General features: G+C 40.8%; 1 protein-coding gene across 1 annotated transcript in view; it reads right to left on the bottom strand.

Annotated features, from left to right (window-relative positions):
• Positions 1 to 2,883: 2,883 nt before the first annotated feature.
• The window catches only part of LOC121201250 (protocadherin-15-like), a 122,491-nt gene continuing 111,006 nt past the window's right edge, over positions 2,884 to 14,368 (bottom strand). Inside the window, exons 35-39 of the mRNA XM_041067000.1 lie at positions 13,459 to 13,480; positions 12,685 to 12,723; positions 12,251 to 12,324; positions 7,839 to 7,968; positions 2,884 to 3,802 (exon numbers count right to left, since the gene is read on the bottom strand). Of these exons, the coding sequence (XP_040922934.1) occupies positions 3,026 to 3,802; positions 7,839 to 7,968; positions 12,251 to 12,324; positions 12,685 to 12,723; positions 13,459 to 13,480 (1,042 nt within the window). The 3' untranslated portion in view covers positions 2,884 to 3,025. The remainder of the gene's footprint in view (positions 3,803 to 7,838; positions 7,969 to 12,250; positions 12,325 to 12,684; positions 12,724 to 13,458; positions 13,481 to 14,368) is intronic.

Raw genomic sequence — 14,368 nt, 5'->3', positions numbered from 1 at the left:
ACCTGAAAATGTTGCCATCGTGTGTCACACAGCGGCGGTTGTGATGCATATTTCGAGCGACAAAAAATTTAAAACGTTTTATTTCAATGTTACAAGGTCACCGTAATCCAAAAATATAGAATTACATTTAAAAAATGGACAAACTAAAATAAAAATACATTTAAATTAAATACTCATTATTTATTTTCTATTTAAGTCACAGGGAGCCACAGCAGAGGGAAGAAAGAGCCACATGCGGCTCTGGAACTGCGGGTTGCTGATCCCTGGGTTACATGAACTGCATGGTGTTCAGGGATGGAATAGTCTCTCCTATTGCAATTGTACTATTTTTTCAGCTATAGTAACATTAATCATTAAGAATGTAGCATCCTACAATCCTAGTATTGCCTAGCATCCGGCAATAGTTTTGACAGGGTCCCTGCTATCACATGTTGTTAAAATATAACATTTACATAATAAAATCAACTTCCCAAATGCTGCAATGAATTAAGCATGATGAGTTGAGCATATGTAAACATATGGCCCCACTTTCTGTCTCTGTTTTTCAAACCCTCATTGCAGATGGATAGACTTAAGTCTTCAGTGAAGTCTCTGCAATTTATGAGAGCAAGAGAAGCCATCTCACTGGAGGGCAAGCTGAACAACTCTTGCACTTTGTTTTATTTACTTTATAAAACTTCAGGAAGCTATTTATTTATTTAAATTTTCAGTTAACTTTATAAGAGATGCTGCTCATCCAGGGAACTCTCTACACTTTTGGTTAGAATTTTAAGACAAAGATGTCTACTGTCTAAGATAAAAAAAAAAAAAAACCCTTTAATGTGTTGCAAATCTGAAAAGCTGTTTAATAAACATATGCATAATGGCATTTCAACGAAGGTAAGTGTTTGAGTTTGTATTATGCAAAAGTTTGATGCCAATATTTTCACTTTTACTGGAAATGAATATAGGCTCCAAATACCGATTATCGGCCTCCTTGACTACTAATAATCGGAATCAGTATGTGCCCTGAAAAAAACGGTCTATCTCTACTGCATCTGTACTTCTGCATTTATTTTACATTTACATTTTACTTTTCCATTACATTTTGAATTTACTATGGAGCTTACTATGGAGAATTTACCACTGGAGCTCAAATCATAGTATAGGCTGCTTTTTATTGTTCTCTGTCCTTTTTTTTCCAACAGAAGACATTTTGACATGTAAGAACAGCACTGTTGAAAATACTAAATTTAATGATCTCTGAATTCCAACTTGCTGCTTCAGTTTCAGGGTCCTGGGATTGTGAATGCTGGCTCACTGTCACTCTGTCATGGCTTAGTGGGAGACTTGAATAGAACAGAGCCATTGTTAATAACCCTGCACTTTACAATGACAAGTCAGAATGTCTGCTGTGAAAAAGGCCTTTTCATACACACCTACAAAAGTGGTGATTACCAGGGATATTTTGGAGCTTTTCATTTCTGTATCTGGTCCATGAACGACACCATGTGATAACCTGCTAAAACAAAAGAAGAAAGAAAAATTTACACAATATGTAACATTTGCTCTTAATGAAACCTGTAAGTACACTTAATATTGAATGAATATGTGCTAAACTGAATTTAGGATGACACAGTAATAGTAGCACACATAGTATCAGCTAAATCAGCTTCATTTTTTTTTGGTTTTTTTGGGGGGGTTGGTGAAATACCCCTTTTATCATTATTCCAGCCACTAATCAAATCTTTTGTGCTTGTGTCATAGACTAATGAGCCAAGTTCAGTCTATCTTCTCCTCCAATAAGACACAGTGGACTCTGGAATCAGTGACATAATCAGCTTATTTAGTTGAATCAATAACAGCGGCCTTCCTTCCAGAAACTGTTTAAAATGTTGCTCTCCGGTACAGTCCGCTAATTTCGGGTAATAAGGAGCACTCACTTTCAAATATCACCACCGGTACTGCACCCTCTGTTGAGTTCCTTAATGCAAAATTATGCAGTCACCAAATTAAATGAGAGAGTTTTAAAAGTTGGTAATTTTGCAACTTAATGATCCGGCTTCTTTCAGACTTCAAATGAAACAATTCACTGTAAATGTGGTTCACAATTAAAAAGTTCCCCCACCTTTATCCTAATGAACTTTGATAAGGGAGAAGGATCCGTGTGCTCCGGTGAGTGGATCTCTCAGGGATCCAGCAGAATTAGGGAATTAAAAGTAATCTCTTCCTTCCAATCAGTATCTGCTTAATTAAAACAAAATGCAAATATCTTTTAAAAGATGTTATGTGGAGAACCTTGCTGAAACTTACAGCTTTTTAATCAGGTCAAAACTTTTATCTCGCCAGTCCTGTCTTAGTTCTAGAGAGGAGACATTAACTCAGAGCCAATTTAGCCAAACTCCACAATTGAATTTTTTTTTCCTTTTTTTATTTGGATAAAGTTTGCCAAGCAACTTGACAAGGATAAAAAGGCAAGTTTGAACAATACAAGACTTCATGTGTCAATGAAAAGTGTCAAGCAAAATTCAAGATGGGTGACACCAGCAGCAAGTGCAGTTCCATACAGAGACACCGGTCGCTTAAAGGGCCTTAAAAAGTTCATAGACTTTTTTTTTCTTTCCTCAAGTTCGCTTCATTATCTCTTAGCAAAGTAGAAATATAACAAGTCCTCTCATTCTAGGTCAAGTTTTCTGAAGGTGTTTGCAGCTCTGAGATCAGTTGGGCTTAAGGGATGCCCTGATTGAAATATTGAGAAGTTACAAAATGGACATTTTAATGAATAAACTGGAAAAATAACCAATTAGATGCCAAGTTACCTCTTTTTTTTATCTACTTTTATCATTTGTCTCGGAACTTAAAAAATAAATGAAATTCTTTTACTTGACAGGTGAGGAATCTCACTTTACCAATCTGTTAATTAGATTTCTTTCTTAAATTGGACTGGAGCATCCCCATTAGTTCCACAACTAATGAACAAGATATGATGTCTGAACGCTTTAATGATCTTGGCAATAAGGAGCGAGCACAGTGGCGTCAGTATCAGTCAGAGTTTGGTCATGGGTATGTGAAGGCTGTTCCAGGGGCCCATCCATAATTCCTCCTCATCCGACTGCGTCCTGTCACTCGGGCACTCTAATGACTCTCTCATAACGAGTCCGTCGTCGTTGTCTTCATTACCGCCGTCTACTTTCGACTCTCTCTCGCCTTCTTTCAACTCCTCTCCCTCTGCTGTGCTCTGAGGCCGCTGCTCCGTGCCGCCCTGCGCCGCTTTCAGCAAGTTGGACTTAGACGCAGCACTCTCAGGGCCCGTGTTGCTGGTGCTTGTTGACCCTAATGAAACGCTGGATTGTCGTGAGTTAAACGCATTCAGCATTTTATTGTTGTCAGTGTTAGAGAGAGAGGAAGTGGCCGTAGCGGACGTGGCCATTGCCGAGCTCTGGAAGGTGCGCAATGTGTTGCACCCGCCGTCTGCTGCCGTCCTGGGGTTGTTCAAGGGCACTCTCTCTTCCAGCGTGGCGGCCATTTTGTCTAGTTTTTTAAAGTGCTTTGCCAGCCGCGAGCTGAAGATGGGGGAGGTGAGTTTGAGGTTGTTGTTCATGGTGGTGTGTGCGTGTGTGGGGCCCATGGCATTTGCCGAACGTCGGGTGCGGATGATGGAGCCATTCTGGGCCATGTAGATGCTGCCGTTAACGTTAAGGTGGCTGTTGAGGGTGGAGGGCACTCGGGTGCGTTGGGTTTCTGGCATGCTTTCCTCGCCGGTGGAGCTGGTCTCGTACTCTCGGTCCAACACCAACTTGATCCGACGTTTTCTGCTGCCGTGCTGGAAACACACACAAATTAAATGGCTTTAAACTACTAAAGCTTTCATCAGTTTCATCAGTGGTTTCATCAGTGTTCCTAAATTTAGTTTCACTTGGCCCCGTTTAGAAGAAAAATGCAAGACGCCCTGATAAAAAGCAAAAAATCTGCCTTTTTCTTATTTTTCTAGCCTTTTCTTACTCGATGACTGTCTGCTGTAGTTTGTCATATCATCTGTCTTAAAAAGTCTTTCAGCATTTGTTTTCTGAAAGTTTTCCTACAGATGCGTCTTTAATTTTTCCAAGTCTGTCTTAACGCAAAACTCATGATACACATTTCCAAAGTTTAGGGGAGGGTAATACGAGGATTCAGCAGTCTATCTATCTATTCCAACATAAGTCTGCTAACATGCTCACAATGGCAATGCTAAGATACTGATGTATGTTGTAAGTTTGGATGTTCGCCATCTGTGTTTAGCATGCTGACATTTGTTAATCTGCATTAAATACAAAGTACAACTGAGGCTGATGAGGATTTAGTTTTGCAGGTATCCTCATAATAAATGTAAGTAGTTAAAAAAGTTAAGGGGTCATACAAGTTATTACAACTCATTCTGTGGAGACCATGAATGTCTGGACCAAATTTCACAGCAATCCACCAAATAGTTGCTGGTGTAGAGACTAACAGATCGACAGTGTTATCCTTACAGCCATGCCAAAAAAACAAAACACAAAAAGTCAATAAAACCTGTCCTTCAACAGCAGGCTGAAAGTACTGTGTCATTGTTGTGAGTCTGTATCTTCTTTCCCTACACAGCCTTGATACATTTCTACTGCAGCAAGGTGCAGGAACATAAGCTGCTAGCTTTCAGGAGAATCAACATGCAAGGCTCTTTAAACTCAAATGTAATTTAAGACCATTTTCTTTTACTTTCTACCTTTTTAAGAATTTTTGTTACAATCAAGAAATGATAGTAACACTATAACTCACGCTGCAAACACACTGCATAGCAAAGACAGGTCAGTGCAACAGTGTTTACTCCAAACTTTGTCCTTTGGTACCAATACAGAGCTGCATCATGGAAAACGTTGAGGAAATCCTTTAAAAAATATACTGTATATTAACTGCCACATTGGTTGCAACTGTTTGTAACACAAAAGATTAATGTAACCGTAAAATCTCCTCTCAGTTAGGTCAGAGCAAACACTGCTGCGCAAACACACACACTTTGAAAGAAGAAAAGTTCCGCTGTGAAACCTACTGACCTTCTACCACACTATATAACCCTTACAGATTTTCCATTTAACCTCGATATTGGAAGGAAGAATACGTTCATCATTTTATAGAAAACATCTTTTTCCCTTGCAGATAACAGCTACTGGAAGAACTGGCTGATATTCAGGGAGAATGATGGACAGAAAAAGAAATTATTAATGAAAAAAGCTTGAGCAAACCTTAGGTGCAACAAAGAGAGGTCAGTGAATAACAATCTCTGAGCTGCAGCAGAAGCACACAAATAAGCAGCTGGAAGAGGAGTTTTCAGAAAAGGAAAATGAGACCAGTCAGCTTAGGAGAAAAACTGCAGAAGGAAACTAGTCGACCACTTCAAGAGCGTAAGAGCTGTTATAAAAGAAGGCCAGACAGACGGATGAGAGCGAGAGAAGATAGGCTGATTGGGAAAAGGGGATTAAAGACAGAAGCTAAAGAAAGAAGCTAAAGACACAGAAAGAGATACTGTGCGAGGGCAACAGAGGACATGAAGGCAATTTAAAGTCCTCTGAACGTAAATCACACCAAACAAGAAAGAGAGTGAGAGATTACAGCAATAAATTCCACTCAGGTAATGACTGCACACCCAATCTAGGCATTTTCACCGAGATCTTACTTAGTGGCAAAGAATTTAATCTTTGTTGGGGGGGGGGGCTCAGGCCTCATCTGCATTTCAATCTGCCTGCTCATTTTCAAAATCCCCCTCTTCTTCATCCTGGTTCCCTTCCCCAGCATTCTCCTCCTCCTCTGCGTCCTCGATGATGGGTGACAAGTCGTCCGAGGCGTTGATCACACCTGAGCTGATGTCTGATTGGCTGTGGCGGGAAGCTCGCCTACTCAACGAGGACTTTCGTGATTCAGCACTTTCCCCCTCTTCTTCCTCCTTCCCCTCCTCCTCTCCTGATTCCTCGTCTTTCTCACTCTCCTCCTCGCTCTCTTCCTCTATTGTTTCATGCGAAGAAAGGGAATGTCTAGACGTTCTGGGCCTCGAACTAGAAACTGCAGAACCTGAATATCTTGAACTTTTAGAGCCGCTGCTGCTGTTTCTATCTGTCTCCCTGCTGTTTGCGGATCGGCTGCCCCTTTCTAGCCGCCTGCTCCTGCTTTCTGTCTTTAAAATGGCACTTCCACTGCTGCTTTTGTTACTAACACTGTCACTACTCGCTGAACTATTACTATTATTTCCCTTTGATTGTTTTCTACTTGACTCTTGCCCCTCATCCTCACTCTCTAACCCTGACTCCTTCTCTGACTCTGACCCTTCTCCCTCCTCATCTTGACTTCCACTCTCCAGCTCTCTGTCTGTGTTAGGAGTTTCCTCTTCATCTTCGGTCCCTGAGTCTGACTCATGTTTTTCTGTTTCTGTGTCGGATTCGGTCTTGTCGTGCCCGGCTCTAACAGACGACGTGTGGCTACTTGCGTCGGAGAAGCTAAGTTCTGACTGAGACTCTCTGCTGCCACTTCCTGTTTCAGAATCACTGTCATGAAATCTTTTTCCTCTCTTCCACCATCCCTGAGAGGACGAAACCTCCTCTCCTAACTCCCACCTCCTCCTTGCCTCTTCTGTGGCTCTCTCCGACACTGATGCAGAAACACTCATATCTCCTATGGAGCCATACATCTTCCTATTGTTCTCTTCTCCTCTATCCAATTTTCTTCCATCATTCCACAGTTCATCTCCCACCCTGGCGGGTCCCTGGAGTCTTCTGGCGAGGGCGATAAGACTGAGGGCCTCGCTCAGCTTTTGTTTCACCGGTGGGGGTTTGCTGGCTTCAAGGGACGTCTGGAAGTAACTCCCATTGATGACCATGCCGCCGTCCATGCTGAAAGACTGGCTAGAGGACAGCAGGCCAGGGAGCTCTCCCCTGTGCTCTGGCCTGACGCCTTCTCCTCCTCCAACAGCATTTCTCATCCCATTGTTTGTCACGCCACCTCTGTTGCTTCTCCCCCTTGTTTCCATTTCTCCTCTACCTCCTCTTTCTCTTGATTCATCTCTTCCTCCTCCTTTGTTTTCCCTTTTCCCTGCCTCCCCTCTCTCAAGCCTGTTTCCCGCTCCTTCCTCCTTTCTTTCTTCCACCCTTTCTCTGCCTCCATCCCCCACTTCCATCGGTCCAATCCTGGCTTTGTTCCACGGTGGGTGGACGGCAGGAGGCTGCCCAGATGTTTTACTCATAGTGGACAGCAGTGTGCTTACTCTCATCACTGCTTTCAACTTGGCGGCTGCACTCGAGCCCTTGGACTTTGTGTTTATGGCTGTAGCACCGTCCGGTGGTTGCTTTTTGTCACCCTCATTTCTGGGGGCTCCTGAGGTCTTTCTTGGGGGCGGAATAGGTGGAGGACGGGGCTGGAGGTAAACTGGGTGTGGGGGTAATCTACCTCCTTGAAACTGTCTCCTCACCTGATGATATTAGTCCAAAACCAAATACGAACATTTAGGAAAGGAACACATAAGAATAAGCAAAATGCATTATTAGAAGCAGGCTTTAACCTTGTGCCTCCCATTCTTCCACTGGAAAGTGGCTTTCACTGTAACAAGCTTTCATAGACTGCTAGTTCTAAGAAAAGTTACCTGATATGAACATGAACATAAATCTCTTTTTTGTCATTTTGGTCTTTTAAACAAAACTGAAAAAGCTTCGACAAAAAGCATAGATCTTAAACTTTAAAATATGTCAGTAAATTCAGTCAGTAAATATCATTATGATCGACAATTGCTCCTCTTTCACATTATGGATGCTTGTCCTGGTGTGTGCTAGTGATGGATTGTGTTATGTTTTGACAGTGTTTACCTCTCCGTCAGACTCCTGTGGGCTGTAGTAGTAGCTACCATCGTCATCGACAATAACTTCTCCATATTCATCGTAGAGGCCGGAGGGCGAGATGAGCTTCCTACGACTGCCATACTGAGGGAGGTCGTACCTGAACAGACAGAGGGAGGGAGAAAAAAAAAACACAGACCAGTGCAGATAAGTAATAACCAATAAAAGTCTGTGCAGAGCAGAAATTGCAAACTACAAACATTTAAGGATTATTACTTTGTGTTAAAATGCTAAATAATACTGAAGCCGTATTGCACAACATCTTCAACCAATCAGAAATGAAGACATGAGGAATATTAGGTTTAAAAAAAAAAAAAAAATGAACTTGGCTCATGTTTTCCCACAGCCACTTAAAGCAATAACACGTAGGGCAACACTGTGGCTCACTCCAATGATAAGCAGTGTCTAATGACTCCTAAGCAAAGCTGCCTTAATCAGAAAAGGAGCATCTTGTTGCCAGGAGACATTTTGTTAGCAGAAAACACTGGAATCGATTTTCCTTCTTCTTTGTCTCTCTTTGCTGCCTGTTGCCGAGAGCGCTGCCTGGCTCAACTGGCCAAAAAACTGTGTTGTGCATCACCACTTGGGCTCCGTGCCCTGCAGCAAGCAACTCGGAGAGAGCCAGTGGGTCAAAAAACATATCTTTTCAAATGCTATCCTGGAAACAATATGTCCCAGAGTGATTAAAGTAACAAATCTGCTGGAAGTCCTTTGGCGTCCTTCCATGACAGAGTTGTACAGAAAAGTTGCCTTGTGTAATCACTCTGCTTACAGTCAACCAGTGGAAAAAAGTTGCTCTCCCATTACATTAAGTAGCCAAGTAATAAACAAATGGAAAGGGCACACGGATGAAGGATGTGTTTGGGTGAGAAAAAAGGAGAAAGAGGGAGAACAAAGAGGCAAGGGGAAGAAAGGTGAACAGTGGAAGGGTCAAAAGAGAAAAAACAGGTCAGTCATAAATATTATACAGGTGTAATCCTCATACTATGGCCGCTACAAGCTAATGTAATGAGCCTTAACTTTCCACTAAAACCTGCTTATGGGATTTCGCAGTCATTAACCCACAGACTCAAACTAAAGTGCACACACAATCAAATTACTTAAAGGCTACACTAACTCTGCTTACATTTTCTTCCTTCACCCTTTCCTTCTTTTCTTCCTTACCCATCCCCCTCTCCACATCACCACCAGGGGGCAGTAAAGATATGATGATCAATTCATGCAGTGCAAAGTTGCCAGAATCACAGGCTTCACAGACTTCACTCAGGCAACATTTTGATGGTGTGTTTTTGTAGCTGTGTGTGTGTGTGTGTGACAAACTGGGTCACTGGCCTGTTTCTGGTGATTCTCCCAGATGCTAAATGATCGTTAAATGTCCCTGAATGTGAGATCACATCCACACTCTTTGTCAGGTATGACAAAGAGTCCTGGTACTCTGGCTTAATAGCCTTTAAAAGTCACTGAGTGAGAAAATAAAACACAATTTTCGATGCCCAGATGAAACAAAATATGATTTATTAAATGTCATATTTGGTAGCGATTATCCAGTGTTTAGATATGAAGAAGTTTGTTTCAAACCCAAACATCAAAATAGAAAAAGTTCTTTTTATTTTTAGAGAATTACTTTGGGGAACTGAAAGTGAATTTACTATTCACAACCTGTGAAAACAGTATAATGTCATCTCTGAAGTCACCCTTTGAAAAGTCTGAGAAAATTACTCAGGTGACATTACTTGCTTCAACTCCATAACTTTTTAACAAAGCATACGTTACACACTGGAAGTATAGAGAATGAAACATAGTCATTTGCCAGACAAGGGGGCTCTAAAGAAAAATGCTACAGCGCTGTATTATGGAAAATATACCACCAAATATTTTTGGAGGTTGACACACAATGGGGACTAAAACTCATGAGCTGCTCTCGACCTCTGCCACATCTGTTTGACTTTTTTTGATCTTACATTATGCAGCATTACAACTCTTGAGTAAAAGTCTGAAAGTCCAGCTTTTTTAGAGAGAAAAAAAAAAAGTTAATTACTGAGCTTTAGGGTTGTGGAAACCTGTTACCAGTTTCCCTCAGTTTAGCCTTTGTGCTACACTAAGCCCCCAAAATATTTTCTCCCCATTTACAATTAAAAAACTTCATACACCTTGCTGCCTGTCTAAAAACAAGCTTGACACGCAGACTTATCTTTTTGTTCTCACATTCATCCTGTGATTACGACATAGCGGATCATGCCAGATTTCTAGCCTCCTCATCCTATATATTTTATGTGGGTGCCCTAACTCGGCACCTATCAGCTTCGCAGCAGTCACACCGCTCATCACCCACGCCAGAAATGATTTTGGAAAAGCAAGATTTAATCCTGTATTTCTCCATGGTGTGTACGGGTTGAGTATTTTACTCTTGACTAGAGGGCAACATGAATTTGGCTTGCTTTGTTGTTTTTGTTGTGTTTTTTTTTTTCTTTTTTTTTTTAAAGACGCATCAAACATCAAACCTGTGCAACAAATGGTTCAAGTTATTTTCTGCATCTGTATAAATCCAATCTGAATCATGCAAACAGTAGATGGCTACATTCCCGAATTCAGAGAAAATCCAATTTTGATCTCATCTTTTGAAAAAAAGACAAGAGAAAGGGTCAAAAGTTTATCAGTCTGTTATACTGTAGCAATGGAAGTGAATACTGTTCCAGTATTCACTTCCAAAAGCTTTTGGAACAGCTTTTGCCCATTTCTCAAAAACAAAACTTTGTCTGGGTCCTGAGAGGGTGGTTTAGTGCTTGTTAGTCTAACTGCACCTTTCCTTAATAACTGGAACAAATAAAGTGATTACATCTGAGTCCCAGAAGGTCACATAGTCTGATTTCCTGCTACTGTGTACGTACAGAGTCAAACATGAGTTTGTGGATGTTGCTCTAAGCCAACAGCATCTGGCCCATTGTCTGCTTCCACGGCTGGCTGCCTGATTAGCTGCTACCGTACTGCAATGCTAGGAAGAGAGAATTAGGTGTGTGTGTGTGTGTGTGTGTGTGTGTGTGTGTGTGTGTGTGTGTGTGTGTGTGTGTGTGTGTGTGTGTGAAAGAAAGAATGAGCAAGAGAGCATTTCTCAGTGAGCATATGAGTGAGTGATGAATGTGTTTTCCATGAAAGAATTTATGTGTGTGTGTGTGTGTGTGTGTGTGTGTGTGTGTGTGTGTGTGTGCACTGCTGTGTATCTATGTGTGAGTGTGGGTGGGTGTACAAAATCAAGTTCCCAGGAGTCTGCAGCTAAAATTATAAAAATTACACAATGCATCACAGATGGATGGCCGGGTGCCGAACAATACACACACACACGCTCTTGGGAGGGATGCAATGATTCGTCAGAGGTCTTGTTCATGAATGCTTTGATTCAATGAGTCTATATGTGTGTGTGCTCAGTATACTGCCATTTCCATACAGTACTTCTTGCTCTTTCAACATCAAGGTACCAAGGAGAGTGACAAACACATACAGTACATGGATACACAGACACACACTTGGAATAAAATCACTGTAAGATCTTCTTCCTCCAGCTCTTTTGACTTCCTGTGGTTCAAAAAACATGAACCACACAAGAGTGGGGAAGCTGGTATGAGGCAGGTCGCTGGTGTCAACATTTCACATTTCAGACAACACACTGTATGAGTGATGAGATCGGCTCGATATCAAAGCAGCTGCCACAGGGCTGACATGAAGCTCAGCTGCACAAAGTGCACACACTGAACTCCAGGATCATGTAAGAGGAAATAAAATTTATCAGGGTTATAGTGAACCATGTCAGTCACTGCTAAAGGTCAAAGGCGAGATATGAAACGGAGTGGAGGTGGCCTGTATTCACTGTCCAAGTGCATCTTCTACTGTGTGTCACTATTGGCAAATAATGCATGTACAATACTGCATTGAGTTATTCTCTAAGATCACTTCACTGCTAAGGAAAAGTAAAAAAAAAAAAAAAAAAAGTAAGTAAGTAAAAAGGGGGCTATTATGCAGCTGTGACTTGGTATTTTTGGTAAAAGGCTAATTTTGTTGGGAATCTATTACAGCGGAGAAATGTGGTTCAAATCAGTATCATGATATCAATAAGGCTATGTTCTGAAATGAATATGTGCCAGTATCATGATTTGGCAGGTATATACAGTATGTGCAAAATCAGCTGTGTAATAAACAAATGTTCAGGGAAACATTCCATTAATGTTCATTATATTACAAAGCAACCACAGTTAATTTTATAAGATTATATGATAATAATATGATCGATAAGTATACAAACATCGATAAACCTATGTTAGGAGAACGGACAGGCAAAGCTGTACAGTAGGGCATGGAAACTGTCCAGACAGACAGACAGACATACTAACCCATGGTCATAGTTGTAATAATCCTGTGTGTAGTAGTCCTGGCCAGGATCGATGCCAGATTCCATTGATAACTCCTGTGAGATTGACAAACCATTATTAGTACTTTGAACACATATACCCTACACACACACTCATGGTGTGTCTTAGAGTCACATATGCATATATAAGAAACTTCTCCCTCATGTGTAATTGTACTTATTCAGCTCTGTTTACAGTGGTTGCCCTTACTAATCATCATCTGAATGCATCCATACAAACCCCCCACGCAGATGAACGCCCCAACTGCTCAACAACTCTCACACTCACACTCACACTCACACACTCACACACTCACACACACACACACACACACACACACACACACACACACACACACACACACACACAGAAAATACACATAAAGAAGCATTCAGGAAAAAAAAGAGACAGAGTACCTCTGGTCTGAGAAGAGAAGGTCGCAGAAGTTGTTGTGTCTGGCAGAGGAAAAAAAAAGCAGGAAATGACAGGAGAAATGGAAGAAGTTGGGAGCTCTCGCCCCAAATGGTACACATCTATTTTGGAAATGGAAAATCAATAGCTGATGTTCTTCATTAAATATTGCTTGAATGCAGAAATTCCAGTGTTTGTATTTTGACTGTATTTCTTTTGGTGTTGTCAATCAATTTTGTTCTGTGTGCACATTCATTTTTTTTTTTTTTTCCAAAGAGTGAGCAAAACTCAGAACAAAATGAAATATTCTGAAAATTAAAAGCGTACACACTGTCAGAGTGGTTGCTGGCAGGCAAATAAAACTACTACACATTTTACACAATGAAAACAACTGTATTTCCAGCTGTGGTACATATTGAACAAAGACCATCAGGTAAAATTTGTTTTCCATGCTCTTTTGTCCAGCTTTTTGGATTTTAAAAAGATAGGTTGACTTTTTTTTTTTTTAATCAGTGCCTTTGTGTTGTTACATTTTATTATACGCACCATCAGTGGATTACAGAGGTCTTCACATCATAAAATGTCTTTAGACATGGGTGACAGTCAAATATGTGGATACAATAAATTGTAAACACAAGGCACTGATTACATGCTCCTCCATCTTGATTACATCAAATAGAAAAGAAAGAGGAGCAGAAAACAGGTCACAAGTGAACATCAGAGGGCAAGAAGTAAATAACACATGCAACTATAGCGTGCAAGCATAGAAAGACGCTTACCTCTTGTTGTCCATATCCACGTCTGGAAGATCAATGAAACAGAAAGACCACAAACCAACATTACCAAGAAAACCTGTCATTAAACATAACGCATTTGATATAAATGTGTGTTTCATACATTTCAGCACTTTGCTGTGCACTTTCCTTACTGCAGAGGAAATGGGATGCTTAAATCAAAACCCAAATGGAAGTGGCCTGCCGGAAACATTTCATATTTTGTGGAATTCAACCCACTTTCCAAGGAGAAAGCACGAAGATAAGATGTGTGTAAGTGTATGTACAGGAATGTGTGTACGTTCTGAGAAATTGAAAGATAGGGAGGGCTATATAAGAAAGAGAACAAAATAAAAAAGAAGCCAAGAAACTACAGTATGCCTGTGTGTGTTTTTCTGCATTGTCATTTACTGTTTATTTGGTTGTATTATTCTGGTAACTATTCTGATTATAGCCTCATAAATATAACATTCACATCTCATTTACAACCCAAATGAGCTCATTCTGTTGTTGACAAAACTATAGATGGGGTATGTTGATATTGGCCACAATAACAATAAAACCATATTTCAGTAGTAACTTATGACTAATAGATGGTTAGATGATTCATTCATGAGCACAAGGCTATTTATTATCAGGATCAGGAAAAATGCATACAGCACAGGTATGTGTGATGTAGAATCTGAGCATGTAAACAGTGCTGTGCTGCTACATGAACAACAGATGCTGGTTTCAGTTTAGCCGTCCTTTGCAAAGCAACCCTGACAAATGTGGTGAAGGTTGACCTGCTTGTTGGCATGGAAAATTTAACTAACTTTAACTTCTATGAAGTACTCCCTGCAGACTCCAATCAAAGTTTTGTGCTGTCTTTTTTGTAACAGCAGGGGTCTCAAACCAAATTAACCAGGGGCCACTG

Source organism: Toxotes jaculatrix, chromosome 21, assembly GCF_017976425.1.
Source record: "Toxotes jaculatrix isolate fToxJac2 chromosome 21, fToxJac2.pri, whole genome shotgun sequence".
NCBI classification, from domain to species: Eukaryota; Metazoa; Chordata; class Actinopteri; family Toxotidae; genus Toxotes; species Toxotes jaculatrix.
This window is presented reverse-complemented; position numbering and strand designations above follow the sequence as displayed.